General features: G+C 40.4%; 1 protein-coding gene across 3 annotated transcripts in view; it reads left to right on the top strand.

The window, feature by feature from the left end:
* The window catches only part of gria4a (glutamate receptor, ionotropic, AMPA 4a), a 118,334-nt gene that overhangs the window by 39,387 nt on the left and 63,746 nt on the right, over positions 1 to 15,201 (top strand). For all 3 annotated transcript variants that reach the window (XM_053321375.1, XM_053321374.1, XM_053321376.1), the window contains exons 3-5: positions 8,657 to 8,896; positions 12,760 to 12,812; positions 13,065 to 13,196. In XM_053321375.1, coding sequence (XP_053177350.1) covers positions 8,657 to 8,896; positions 12,760 to 12,812; positions 13,065 to 13,196 — 425 coding nt within the window. The remainder of the gene's footprint in view (positions 1 to 8,656; positions 8,897 to 12,759; positions 12,813 to 13,064; positions 13,197 to 15,201) is intronic.

Here is a 15,201-nt window from a genome sequence, read left to right as displayed (position 1 = left end):
CAGTCTTATCAGCCATTTGGTATTTATGAAGCAGAAAGATTTTTCCCCAAACATTACTGCTGCTTAAATTATATGCCTTTTTCCAGATTTCCAGATTTAATGCATATCATGTCTTAACTTATTGGTCTCTCTGTGTTCATGTAAGCAGAAAATTAAGCATTTTATTCATTTTTCTGTCCATCTTCCATACCACTCGTCCTGTTATGAAAGAGCTTTACCAGCATGCATTTGACAGGTTGTCAATCTGTCACATCAACACACACAGAATGATAAACACAGTAACACCTGCGGGGAAATACATAGAGTTGCCAGTTCACTTGACTTGTATCATGTCTAGAGGGAGAACATCTAAAAATCTAAAACTTTTCAAGAATAAAAAGACTAAAAAATGTTAAAATGTCAGTTGAAAAAGCAAACAGTAAATCTAGCATTATTATTATTCTAGCAGCAGCAGCAAACATGGAAGTCTCTGAAGGTTTTATGCGCTATCAATCAATAGGAGAAAACTAATCATAGGAGTAAATAGGCAATCAAATGAATACTATGAAAAGAAAAGCTAAATAATGTTAATATATTAATAATGCTATAGCCAGCTGGGAGGATGAGTGAGGAAAGAAGCCAGCATCATCCCTTTTGTATACTTAATATTTTGCGTTTTGTGATTGTTATTGAATTCTCCCCTCATCTCGTCACAACCAGCCGTAAAATTGATCTTTTTTTATTTTTATTTAAAGTACCCTCAAGTGAGAATTGAGTCCTTGCACTGCATGGTGGTTGATTTCCTTTGACTGCATAAGAGAAGAAGACATATGTCAGCAACTATTAGCATATTCACTAACTGCAACAACACCAAAGGCCATAGAGATAGCTGCATTCCTCTTGGGTACCTCTCCTCATTTTCCCCAATCAGTACTTTTATTCTTGGAAGCTTTATTCATGCAGCCTGAGGGACAAGGCCTGGAGGGGAAGCCAGGGGAGGAAAAAAAGAGGGGGGGCAGAACAGGTGCAGAGAAGTGGAAAGATGTGATCAAAGTGAATAAAGAAGTGTAGTTTGGCAGTTTTTACCCAGGAGCTTTTTTCCTCCCACCTTTGACCCCACATTCAGTCCTTTATTCTTACGAGTGCCAAAAAATAGGTCTAATCTGGATGGCCTTTGAGGCAGCAGCTTTTTTATCCTTGTGCTAGTGTGTACTCTTTTACCAACTCAGTCCAACACATGCAGACACACAAAAAGAGCCGTGAGAGCATTTAAGGACTAATTTCCAGCCTTTTCTGTTCCATAACTGGCTTGCGGAGAAGCATTTCCGCACACTTTCTCATTCTACAGTAGCTCTGTTTGTGTATTTTTCTCTCTCTGCAGTGACTGCTTGGCAGAAATACACTCTCTCCTTACTGTCAGAGCCCCTTGTGGGTTTCACAACCATTCTCTTCCTTTCCCGCTTTCTTGCGCTTTCTATGTTTCTTCTGTCCTTCCCCTCACTGAAAACTACTGAAGCTCCTTTTTTCTCTCAGCTTGAGGCAGTTTTCGTGAAAGAGGGAAGATAGACAGACAGGCAAAGGAGGCAGACAGAGGAATGAATGGCCTCATTCACAAGCGCAGAGAGTTAGATACACACAGCTACAGCACAGCGCACAATACCCTATCACTCTCAATAATCACTGGCCTGTTTATGAAGCTGTTGCATCTCAGTTATCTTGTAAACTATGTTCTCGTGGAGAGGATCAGATATGAAATCCATATGGTGGCTAAACTCCCCCCCCGCCAGACTATTGATTGTCAAGCTTTATCTTTTATCTTGGCTTTATAATGCTGCTGATGAGCACTCTTGAGGCCTGTTGTCAGTATTTATTTATTATGTCTCATTAACTTAACACCACATTCTGATATATCATTAAATCATTTTTTATTATATCAGAAATAATTTAGCCCATTAGAAAATATCCATTTCTTAACTATTATATTATTATTAACTATTATAACGATTATATGAAACGCTTGGTTTTCTTGGCTGAAAATGATGATGACCAAAGCTTGAAATTCTCTCCTGTATGTCTTATTATTAATGCCTGTGTTGTTATAAATTATATATCGTCCACCAGCTAGTGTGCTCTCTTCCTAAGAATATTGATTGTCAGGCCTTGTCATGTTAACACTGCTGCTCAAGATGGATGACAAGTTGCTGTCTGGTTTAAAAATAATCGGTCCATGTTTATCTTGAGATGAACCTCATGGAGAAGCATATATTCGGCTTTTTCTGGTCTCTTTTTTTTTGTAAAACACCCTGCAAAATAATAAAAATGCATTATTTTTGAGACAAAACAAGAGGTGCCAGTGCTTTTCTCTGGGTAGTTGCCCCATCTATGTTGTAGTATAAAGTCACAAACATGAAATCCATACTACAGTTACTGTACTCTCTGCCAGGAACTATTGATCTGCGGACTTTGTCTTCTGTCTTGTCTATATAATGCTCCTCTTTAACACAGAAGGTGCCATTGTCAGTATAAAAGTAGTGTTTCGCTGTCTGTACAGAGAGAACATTTACATATCTTATATCTGAAATATTTGGTTGTGTTCTTTATGGGCTATTAGTAGAAGATTTCTACATTTTGGGATGATGTTATAGTGTTTAAGAATGACATATAGGGCATGAAATGAAAAAAAAACATGCTATTTATAAATGTAATCATGCTGTAGCCTACTTATTTGTTATGTTACGAACAGCTGTCACAACTGGCTCCATAACACTTTTATCGTTAGCTAGCATAGCCTTAAGTTGGTAATTATTAGCACTGCTTTCTAGGTTACACTACTGGTTCACCTTCAAGATAACTAAACTAATTTTTGCTCATATTTTGTTCATATAATTTGCAGCTACAGAATACCACTCAAGAACAATTTGCCCATCTTTAACCTCATAAAACACGTCCCTATTTTTATGTTTTTTGCCTAAATGACATGCCCAAGTTGTGATCAGCGCAGCTCCCACAGGAAGTGACGTAAAAGGGACCGGATATGGTTTGTTCCTATGGTTACATTCCGTGTTGAAATCATAGACTGTATATAAGAAATACATGTTGACATATTGAGGAAAGTATTTCGGTTATAAGGAAACGGATTTCATATTTCACAAGAATGGATACTTGGCGAGCTGTACAGAAAGTCCTGAGTCATAAGATGATCGTTGTGGATAAAGGGAAGACTTTGAAGGTATGTAGCATTATAGCTGTTCTTACTTTAGCTGAGTGGCTAGCCGAGCTAACCGCTAATACTATTACGGCTGTGAGCAACCATATAAGTCGTGAGTGGTCTTGAATGAATCAGGACAATCTAAGCTTTCTAACAATGTACGGCATGAATATATATGTTGAAGGGTTGGTGTTTAAAACATTCAGAAGAACTTGTCGCTACCTCCCAACTTCCGACCCGTCCCGTAGGCGGAACAGCGTGTCATGGAAAACATGTTTTTGAATGGCCTGCAGTGAAAGTTCATTCATACAGTTAGAGCCTCAATAAAATAATATCCAAGTGTAGGATAAAACCTGTACTTTATGTAGTTCTTTGGACAGATGGAAGAATGAGGAACAGAGGAAGGAGTTAGGTATCCAGAGCTGGAGCAAGTAAGACTTATTTATTTGTAGCCCTTGGCTTAGAATAATTCAAGGTAAATTTAACATCATTTCACAAAAGTAATCACAATTTACATGTAGTCATTATCAAGTCTTCAATTTCTTAGCTTTGTCATATTATTTCCACTTCTTTCATCTTCGTGTATTATACAATCACTGTAGAAATTCCACCACTTGCTTTAACACTCCTAATCTGTTCAAAAAGGGTTTTACACCTTTAGTCAAATTTGACCTGCATTTGAATTCATTAAAAAGTACTGAAAAAACACTAAATATCATCCAGTAATGTATATTTTTTCAAATCATTTCTTGTTTAAGATGTTATACTGTAGCTTTTCTCTCTAAGAAGGACAGTCATTCATTCAGGAGCTTCCTTCTCTCAAGGTTACTACGTTAAACGACTTAAATGTGAAATGTCAGTGGTAGATTTCCTCCTAATTATATTGCTCATAAAAGCGTATTATTTGCATTTATCTTCTGTCACCCACTAGGTATTGCTGCATTGTACTTTAGGTGACTCCGAGCAATGCCAGAAAAAAATACACCTTATGCTTTTTCAACTACTTTATATTCCTGTATTTCCTCCGGTGCTTCCTTTGTCCTGGCCTTTACCTGCAGGTAATGAGAAGTTGTCATGTTTCTGCTGTGTTTCTGTGGTTTTCTGGAGAGTGTCACAGCCACCAGCAACTGTGAAGGTTTTCTCTCTCTCTCTCTCTCTCTCTCTCTCTGTGTGTGTGTGTGTGTGTGTGTGTGTGTGTGTGTGTGCTGGAGGAGAGTTGCTTCTGCTTTTGTATGTTCAAAATATGCATAGTGACAGTAAAATCAGTGGCAGGTTTATCTGTAAGCATCCATTCCTGCTGTCATGTGAAATGCAAACAGGCAGCTGGCTTAGAGACATACTGTAAGCACTACTGAAAGAGAGGTAAATAAGATGGGATGGAGGGAGCAGGAAAAGAAGGATGGGAGAAATATGATAGTGAGCAAACTTATTGAAAACAATACCAGAAAAACAAAGCGCACTAAGATATTAGTCTGGAAAGTATTATACAGCTTGAACCACATATTTTCTTCCCTGTTATGCAAATTAGCTATATTTGAATTTGAAAAATAAACAAGAAGTGAGGAAATATGCAGAGTACGCATATGATTGAGAGGGCTTTCTAAATGCACAGAAACACAGATGAAATGAACCAGAGAGAGAGACATGGATAGCTGCAGAAGATAGGCTGATATACCATAAAGAGTATACCAATAAAGGAGGTGGTGTCTAAAAGAGATTCATGGAGAGGTCTTCACAGAGAAATAGAGAGGTTTAACAGACAGATGGAGTAATTAAAAACCAGAAAAAGACACTGAGATGTACACACACAAAAAAAATCAAACATGGAAACGCTGAGAAAACAAGCAAGGGGGAGGCAACGATAGGTAAAGGTAGAAGAAGTCCCAGGAGACCCATTGTTTCTGATGCTTTTACTGTGGCGATGATGCACCATGCCGCTGGTCCCCTCCTCTCATTAAAGCCTTATGAAGCAAGCTTAGCACACATTTTATTACAATGACGCCACTGTCTGGCACATTCCAGCCTTGCGGCTGGGTGTTGGTGGAGTAGGTTGCAGTGAAACAAGCCCATGGAGACACACATCAGAAAGAGAAAGACGGGGAAAAAGAAAGGATGAGAGAGTTAGAGAGGCAAAGCAAGGATCACAAGGTATAGGCAGAAAATAAGAGAATGACGAGGTGAAGGACAGGGAAAAGCAACAGAGGAAGAGAGAGAGTGCATTAATAGAGAATGAGACATAGAGATTTTCTGCTTGTGCTTTGGGCCTGTGTGTATGTCTGTATGGTTGCAGATATGTTGGTAATGTGTCAAAACAGAATGGTTTGGGATTAAGGCTATATCAATATTTCCTTAAGTTTTGATGAAGACCCAGGAGGAGGATGGAAAATAAAATGTGCACAGAGTGATGTCAAAACTGCATTTAGGCCAGTAGTTTTAAAACATTTTTTTTTTTTTTACAAAGTTTCATAAACTGGCAGCTCTCAAGCTCCTACACATGACAGATCACATGTGCAATGCTTTCTTTTAGTTCTGCCACTTTTTTCCAGTTCGTGCCCAAAAACAGCTGATCTCTAAAAGTAAAAAAAATATATATTCCATGTCACTGCTGTCACAGTAATTCAGCTGTATGTTCATTCTCCTTTGCCCCAACACTGTGAAAGGAAATCCTTTCTCTTAGCCAAGAACCATCAGATCAGTCACATGACCAAAAATGAATGCCTAGTATTATTTTGTGTGTTTCAGTCTGAATATATATATATACACACATTTGACCAAACTGTCTCTGTTTGCTGTTCACTTCAACTGTTGTTATTTTGTTATTGTGATTTGTTCATATCCTCTGAGCATTAATTATGATGTCAGCCTAAATGACTTAGTATAAACATCTTTGTGCATTCTGTCACGGTAAAATATTGCACCTGTCATTTGGCAGTTTATCACACACAGCCTCATCTCTGTAATCATCTTTTATGTTCTGCCATGCTAGGCTATGTGCTCTGAAGTTTCAAATAAAAGCTGGAAATGCTTCAAAATTCAAATTGGAAGACACTAAATACGTTGACTTTGAGGACACCATGACTCAGCTCCTGCTGAATGACGCATGCTAAGTAGGGCTACGTAGTATGCTAGTTCTCTGAATTGAAGACATCCAGCTCCTGTCATAATCGGAGACTAAATCCCTGCCTTATCGCCTCCTGGGTGCAGAGGCCTCGGCTTTGTTTAATTGCCACAAGCCGAACCGTCAAAGCTGCATCTCCCTCAGTGTTTACCCCCACTGAGGCTTATAGCTGATAATGGAATTACTCTGAGTCCCAGGAGGAGGGAGAGAGGGAGGAACAGAAAGAGGGGTAAAGAGGAAGCAGTCATAGAAGGAGAAAGAGAGAGCAGATAAAGGCAAGTGGATGGTGGAAGCGGAAAGAGAGTGAGGATGGATGTAGAGTCCACCATGAAAGAAGAAGAAAGAGGGAAAAAAGGTGTGAGATGAAGTGTTGCATAGAGATCACAAGAGGGAGGAAGAGAAAAAGGGGTTACGGAGTAATGGCTGGCCATGGCTAAAAGCAAAGCCAGCAGTCTGACTGTTTACTCCAGTGTGACGTATCACATGGTGGGGAGTGAATAATGATTCAGCATATAGCTCAAGCTCAAGCTCAAAACATGCTTGCCTGGAAGAAGGATGAATGGAGCTGAAGAGAGGAAATGGGTGTAAGAGAATGTAGATGGAGAAAGAGAAACATTGAATAGTGTAAAAAACGACACTTGACTCGCTGGATTCTGGTGCACATTTTCGGTAGATTTGTCAGAATATGCAGGACTCACTGATTCCCACACTATTTTTGTTCAAACACTGTTTGGGTTTGGGCCGTGCAGATGAACGACAAACACAGAGCAGAAGACAGATTCTTGCTGGAGTGAGATAGCAGAGGACGTCAGTGCTTTTCACTCGCCTTTCCGTCATGGATGAAAGCTTCGGGGTATTTGAAGAGTTGCAGTGTTGTAGTGGAAAATGACTTCACATCTGAAGTGAGCTCGCGGCTCGGTCAAGGGTTGTGTGTGTGTGTGTGTGTGTGTGTGTGTGTGTGTGTGTGTGTGTGTGTGCGTGTGCGTGTGTGTGTGTGTGTGCGTGTGCGTGTGTGCGTGTGCATGGATGAATCTTAAGGATTTGAAGCTCTCGGCAGGTGGGGTTATTTGACTGTAATTTCCCTAACAACTGTATAAGTAACCGTGCCAGTTTTGGCTAGTGGGAATGATTTCGTGCTAGTCAGACATTTTGGAAATTGCTTGCCAGAGGCTTATAGGCTCGTCTGATTTCCACTCATACTCATAACTACATGAACCAGTGTGTGATACGGCAGGGAGGAATCTGTTCTGTGTTGTTCTGGATGAAATGAAATAGTTTTTTTTTTTTTAGAAGAAACTCGACAGGACAGATGTCAAAATGATTAACCTTCCTGTCGTCCTCCCGGTTCAAATTGACCCCGTCAAATTGACTGTCCCTCCCTTCCTACCATCTGTCCTTCCTCCCTTCCTTCTCTCCTTCCTCCATCCCCCTCTCTTCCTTCCTTCTGTCCTTCCTTCTGTCCTTCCTTCCTCCCCCCCTCCTTCTTTCCTTCCGTCCATCCTTCCTTTCTTTCTTCCTTCCTACCTTCCTCCCTTCCTTTTTTCTTCTGTCCTTCTTTCCTACCTTCCTTCCTCCCTTCCTTCCATCTGTCCTTCCTCCCTCCCTCCTTCTTTCTTTCCCTCCCTTCTTTCCTTCGTTCCTTCCTCCCTTCTTTCCTCTGTCCTTCTTTCCTTCCATCCTCCCTACCTGTTTTCCTTTCTCCCTCCCTCCCTTCTTTCCTTCCTTCCCTCCTTTTCTTCCTTCCTTCCTTCCTTCCTTCCTTCCTATCTTCCTTCCTTCCTTCCTTCCTTCCCTCCTTCCTCCCTCCATTCCTTCCTCCTTTCCTCCCCTCCTCACTCCCTCCCTCCTTTCCTTCCTTCTTCCTCCCTCCCTTCCTTCCTTCCTTCTTCCTCCCTTCCTTCCTTGACTCGAGGACAACAGGAGGGTTAAATTACTTCCGTTTATCTCATTTTCATCTGGCTGCTTTGGTAAACTCATCACTCTTATAAATGCTCACACACCACTCAAAGGGTGCTGTATGTGGGTCTAATTAGTAAAGGGAAGGTATAGCTGACACAAGCTAAAGCTGTTGGATCATTAAAATTGTTGACATATTTAACCAGAATCCACAGCGTGAATTTAATTAAGGGCCATACATCTTTCCTTTCCCCCCTCTTATTTGTTCTTTTATACTCTGTTCATTTGCAAAATCAATGCAAAGCTTTCAGAAACATTGTCATTGAGTATATTTCCTAACAGTGTTCTCTAATTTGTCTCCATTCACCCCATTTTCTTCCATCCTTCTAATCCAAATACCCCACCCTCCTCCATTTATCCTCTCCTTTCCTCCCTCCATTTCTCTCTCACATCAGTCTGTTCTCAGTATTCAAGGGGAGTCTTCGCTATCTTCGGCCTTTATGACAAGCGCTCAGTGAACACGCTGACGTCGTTCTGTGGGGCCCTGCACATCAGCCTAGTGACGCCCAGCTTCCCCACCGAGGGAGAGGGCCAGTTCACCCTGCAGCTCCGGCCGTCCATCAGAGGGGCTTTGCTGTCACTGTTGGACCACTACGACTGGAGCCGATTTGTCTTCCTCTACGATACAGACCGAGGTAAACACACAGATACATCTACACATAAATAAATACATAAACAAGTGCTGTTGATACAATATAAAAATTCTCACACTATTTAATTGCTATAAATATATTGTTTCCCCCAAATTAATTATTTTTTTCAAGCTTCTGGAAATCTTCTCCCTGCATTTCAGAATAAGAGTTATTTTTGGATCCTTAAGCTGATAGAGTCCAAAAAAAAACCCTCATATTAGTCATAATTGGTCATTGAGTTCAAGGATTTAATGTAATAATATGCATGACTAAAGTGTAAGTATATGATTTTGATGGTACATTTATTTAATTCTACCAGTGACCATAAAAGTGGCATCATTTTGTTATAACGATGACATCACTATACCAACTCTCATCTGCTTTCGCCCCCATTTTCCTTCCTTGTTGGGTTTTCAGTGAAAGGTCAAAGAAGGCTTTGGGGGGAAATATGCAAAAAAGGCTTTAACTCATTATTATAGTCTCCACAGACTCACTGTATACTAAAAAAAAGTCAAAATAACTGTAACTGTCCTTATGGCACCACCAGAGATTCATAAGCTCTGCTGTGATAACAAGACATGACTGGGTAGATCTGTTGTTTTCTGTCTCCGGGACTATATTCAGAATTCAGTTACGGAGGATAAAAAAATAGATTTCCAAATTACTCTGGCTCACACTTTTTTTTTTTTTTTGCATGAAGAATTATCTGTTAATTTGGGTTCAGTTTAGAATGCCACACTGAAAACACTATTATAATACCCTGAAGTCATAATCATCTCTTTAAAAGGCTATTGCTTGGGATTGTTTTGCCTTAATTTAACTCCCAAATTTAGCTCTGCCTCGTAGTAACCAATCCAGTCTCACATCAAAATATGAAATAACTACGTTGGTCGACGGCACAAAATGTCTTAGTTTCACAATAATGGCTCTAAAATTGCCTCTTCTTTTTTTTTGGCCTTTTATTTCTATTTGCCTGGCACAGACGCCAGTTTAAACCAATTTTTTTTTTAAATGACAATGCTTTTATTCTCAGTGGAAAATCTGGATCTTATAGTTTGGACATTGAAATGCTTTTTTGACAACATTTCTAGCAAGAAATGTGCATTTTGTTTATAAAAATGTATATGTATATGATATTTTTGTTATCGCTATTTTTTTATCGCTGAAACCACATAGCATGCAAGTTGTATGAACCATTGTCTTTACGTTGTGTAGTGTAGTTATCGGAACTGTTACGTTATTTGCAACTATGCCGTTTCAGCGGTAGTAGTGTCCATAGCAACCACCATAGCAACGATAGAAAGCCTGCAAATATCTTAACTGACAATTGACATTTAATACCAAAACTTAAAATATTGCATTTTCCACTGAGAATAAAATCAATTGCAGCGTTGTTTGTTTTTTTGTTTTATTTTTGTAGCTGACAGAAACTGACCGTCAAGTGATTTGGTTGCAGACACATAAAAAAAGAATAGGCAAAACAATACGTTCTGCACTATGGACCAACGTAGCTATGATACATTTTGATGTGAGACTGGTTTGTAGAAGCATGAAGGCCATTACAACCTCACTGTCCTAATGAAAGAATATCGCTGTGCAAGCAGGGCATTTTTCTGTATTCTTCCAGGGTTTGGCCATCCCATCATGCCGCACATGTAAATTAGTGGAGCAGGCACAGCTGACACCCTCGGCTCCTAACTTACCATGGGAATGCTTGGCACGTTTACCTCTTTCTTTCTCTCACACACACACCTACACACACACAATTCCCAGCCACAGGGACAGAAACACAGGTCAAACATGACGCAGAGTCCCCAGACCATGGTATTGTGGCGTGTCAGAGAATCAGTGAGCTGCACTGTTTGTGAATGTGTTTATGTATGTGTGTGTGTCTGTGTGTATGCTCTGTCTGTGCCTTTGCCAGCGTACCTCTGGTCCAGGTTGTCTGGGTTAGTACCCTGGGGGAGCTGAGGGAGAAAGAGGAGTGACAAGGGCGGGAGTAGGAGATACAGGTTCGGTGATTCAAGCTGGTGGAGCATCCAAAAAAAGATGGAGGAAAGACAGGTGTGAGACAAGGGAAACGGAGACAAAGAAGGTGACAGGGGAGGGACAGAAAGGTGGATAGGAGGCAGCGAAGGGAGGCAGATTGGAGAGTACAGAAAGGGCAGAAAGGAGGAGGACAAACAGGATCACAAGCCTCTGGGGATTTACAGTAGCATATAACAGTAATAGAAGGGGGTGGAGACTGGGAGAATAGGTGGGGAATGGAGCAAAGGATGGATGCATAGAGTTTGGGCTGTGCTCACTCGTGACTTGGCCAAGGCAGGGCCCTTCATTATAAGCTCCCATCAGGCCATGCTGCTGGTAATGTGCTGGAAAATGGGCAGTAACGCTGTGATCTGTTTTATGCTCCTTGCTCTGCTGTGCTGCACAGACAGCCTGCTGAAACACTGACACACACACACACACACACACACACACACACACACACACACACACACACACACACACACACAGAGGTACGTTCACATGCCTCCACAAATCCACATACAGGAGATTAATGTATGTAAGGATGATACAAATAAAACATATACACAGACAAATGCAACCCTTAATACAAGCAGATTAGCATTTAGGTGCAGATACACTTATTTACGTATGAAGTAGTACTTGTGAAGCTGGGAAGCTGAAAACACGTCATAATCACACATAAAGCCCCCCACTCTACTCCACTTCACTGCAATTTATACCACAACAATACATGTGTACACAAGCATGACACACACACATACACACACACACACACACACACACACACACACACACACACATCCACACTAAGATTAGTGAGGCGTCAGATGTGCTTTCTGTTTCAATTCAAGCAGTGAAGAGCAACCTCCACAAAAGGATTACACTTAGCATTGTTGCACTGCAGTGTGCATCTATTCACGTCACTGTGTTTCATGCAGACAGCTGTGTGTGTGTGTGTGTGTGTGTTTGATGTGATTTTTTTTTTTTTTTTTTTTTTTTTTTTTTACCAAATTCCTGTCCAAGCTCAGTACAGATATATAGTTGGTGGATTGACAGAGATTACAAAGATGATTGCATGTGTCAATATTATAAATGATTATTACAGTCATAACTGCATTTTATCTCATTATTCTCATTTTTCCATATGTTTTGACCCATTTCGACAGCTGTTCAATGTAATGCACCGTAATTTATTTTCCCTCATGTTGCCATCTGCTACTCATACTGCAGGATCATATTACCTTTAAAATTCCATTCAAACCCATCTAATGTCATGTCGAGAGGTATCTGCCCTATTCGAAACTGCACTCCATCATTTTGTAAAGAAAAAACAACCTTTATGTCTTATTTGCTGGGCTGTGAAATGTGTGTTCCTAGATAAGCTGCATTTGAAACAACATTCCCAACTGAAGTAGAAATGTTTAATTTTATGTCACCATTAACTGCATCACTCAAAATGAACGTCTATTGCTTTAATACACAACTCTGTCTCCTGTTAAACTTGGTGTATTGGTCAGGAGAGGACTGTTGCTTAAGATGCTAAGTGCTTCATCTTCAGCTTTTGAAGAGAAGACATCAGGGTATTGCTTTGGTAAATGAGATGGGCTGTTGAATCTGGAAGATAATGCACACCTGCAAACGCTTTGCTGATTTCAGCACATTGTGGTAACTGAGATTGAATAAAAGTTTTTCTAAATACTGGTGGGATTTTTTTTGGCTTTGAGCATTATAGCAAAATAATGGCAAAATATAATTACTCCATGTCCCGAGTACACCTTTCTGTGCACCATTAATTCTTCCTCCTTTTTTTCCTTCCCTTTCTCTATGTTGTCTAGGTTATGCAATACTGCAGGCAATTATGGAGAGAGCGGGGCAGAATGGCTGGCAGGTCAGGACAACACAAACACATTGCTGGAAACAGGCCAAAAAAATAACACACACACACACACACACACACACACCATAACATGCATGAATTCGTGCAGCATACATATGTAACTGCACAACCACACACACACAGTACACACGCATATTAACACTTTGGGTTTTGTTAATTCCTCACACGGCATTGTCAGCTTACTTGCATGACCTTGTTCCCACATGTAATTTTAATAACTTACACCATTTCCTGTCAATACAGGTGAGTGCGATTTGTGTGGAGAGTTTCAATGAGGCAGCATACCGTCGACTCTTAGAGGACCTGGATCGACGTCAGGAGCGGAAATATGTCATTGACCTGGAGCCTGAAAGACTACAGAGCATCCTTGAACAGGTAATATCACTAATGCATTACTTTAACCATAAGGCTTTGATACAGAGTATAATAAGAGCATACTAGTATTGGAGTCAGGGAAGTAATCAGACATTTAAACCCAACTTAAATTACTAGCAGTGGTTATTTACTACTACAGCACACATGGCATTACTAAACCCTACATGGTCTCTCGCTACAATGCATCAAAAGATTTAAAAATCACTATTACCTGACTGCAGGTGCACGATGATATTTGACACTGATCTGCAACCTGAGGAACCCTTAAGCATTTTGATCATGAGATACACACTATAGTTTTATCTGCCACTGAGATTTCTACAGACAGAGAGGGCAGGGATGACATCACTGACCTGGACAAAACAGCACTTAACGCTTGATAATAAGGTTCAACTACACAGTTACTACCTGAAACCACATTCAACAGAGTTATATGGGTATAACCAGACAATGTTAGAAAGTTTTATAACAACTATAGTCAGTTATTACTAGGGCTGCTCGATTATGGAAAAAATCCTAATCACGATTATTTGGGTCAAAATTCAAATCACGATTATTAAAACAATTTTTTTTAAACTTTAGAAACATGCTGCATTTATTGAACATTTCTTGTTCATTCGGCTTAATTAATTTTCTCTCCCAGCAGCAGCCTTTTATCTGCCGCTTAACGCAACACACAGCAGAAAATGTGCAGAGATATTAGTGCTGAGAGGGTTACCATGACGATAGTTCACACATCACTTCTTGGTTTTTAAGTTAAAACATTTCACCGTGTGTTTCAGCTTCTGTCAAACTAACGGAGCTGTAGCGGCTTCCGGTCTAAGCTTTTCAAAATAAAACCTTTGTTATTGAGCGCTATCTCATTATTGTTTAAAAACGTTCTCGATTTTATTAGTTTTGAAATCGTTTGACCCCTAAATAATAATCACGATCAAATTTCGATTAATTGAGCAGCCTTAGTTATTACCAATTATTATATTATTATATTATTCACTGGTGTCCATGTGCCCGCTGTCTGCATCAGTCAGGACAGACAGTTGTTACAGTGCTCCTTATGCTTCCTGACATTTTGAAAGAAAACAAGATTTGAGTTTTTTCCTGAAGTCCATAGTGTGGGATGAAAACTGTGACCTCGTCGAACAGCAGCATCAGTGTGTGATGTTGCAGTAAACACTGTAGTGTCCACTCAGATACATAATTCAAGCACAAACACACGCAGCGTATGACAGCACACACTCTGACACCTTACGCTTGTCCGGGTTCATTAGATTATCTGTCTTGCTTGATGGTTGAGACTTGAGCTCTGACAGGTGGCGCAGATATATGTGTGTGTTTGTGTGTGTGTGTGTGTGTGTGTGTGTGTGTGTGTGTGTGTGTGTGTGTGTGTGTGTGTGTGTGTGTGTGTGTGTGTGTGTGTGTGTGTGTGTGTGTGTGTGTGTGTGCCCTTTGACTCAGGTTTCGGTGTAACATCCCATTGGTTCTGCCACCTGTCATCACATCTGATCCTCTGTCTGCACATCTGACAAACTCAATAACACACAAAGCTTAACACAGACATGCACACACACTAACCAGCCATACGTACACACTAACCAGTAATACATAAAAATATAAAAACATGCTACAGGCAAACATTTACACCAACTTTTAAATGCACATACATATACAGCTACACACACTTACGAGACAGACGAAGTGTTTCTGTGGTGAGTGAACAGACAGGCGGAGACACACACAAACACACACAAACACACACCGACATCAGTGTGTGCATACAGACACAAACACACAATCCTGTCACAGTAGGCTCTGCAGTGCTGGCATTGGCTACCGTCCCTGCTCTGAGACAGAGACTGCTCTGTTTGTCTGCCCCTGCCAGCTGCGCTGTGTTTGTGTGTGTATGTGTATGTGTGTGTGTGTGTGTGTTTGTGTGTTTGTGTGTGTATGTGTATGTGTGTGTGTGTGTGTGTGTTTGTGTGTTTGTGCATCTGTCGGTGTCAGTATA

Source organism: Scomber japonicus, chromosome 6, assembly GCF_027409825.1.
Source record: "Scomber japonicus isolate fScoJap1 chromosome 6, fScoJap1.pri, whole genome shotgun sequence".
Lineage (NCBI taxonomy): Eukaryota > Metazoa > Chordata > Actinopteri > Scombriformes > Scombridae > Scomber > Scomber japonicus.
Note: the sequence above shows the minus strand (reverse complement) of the source record. Positions and strands in the feature narration are given on the sequence as shown.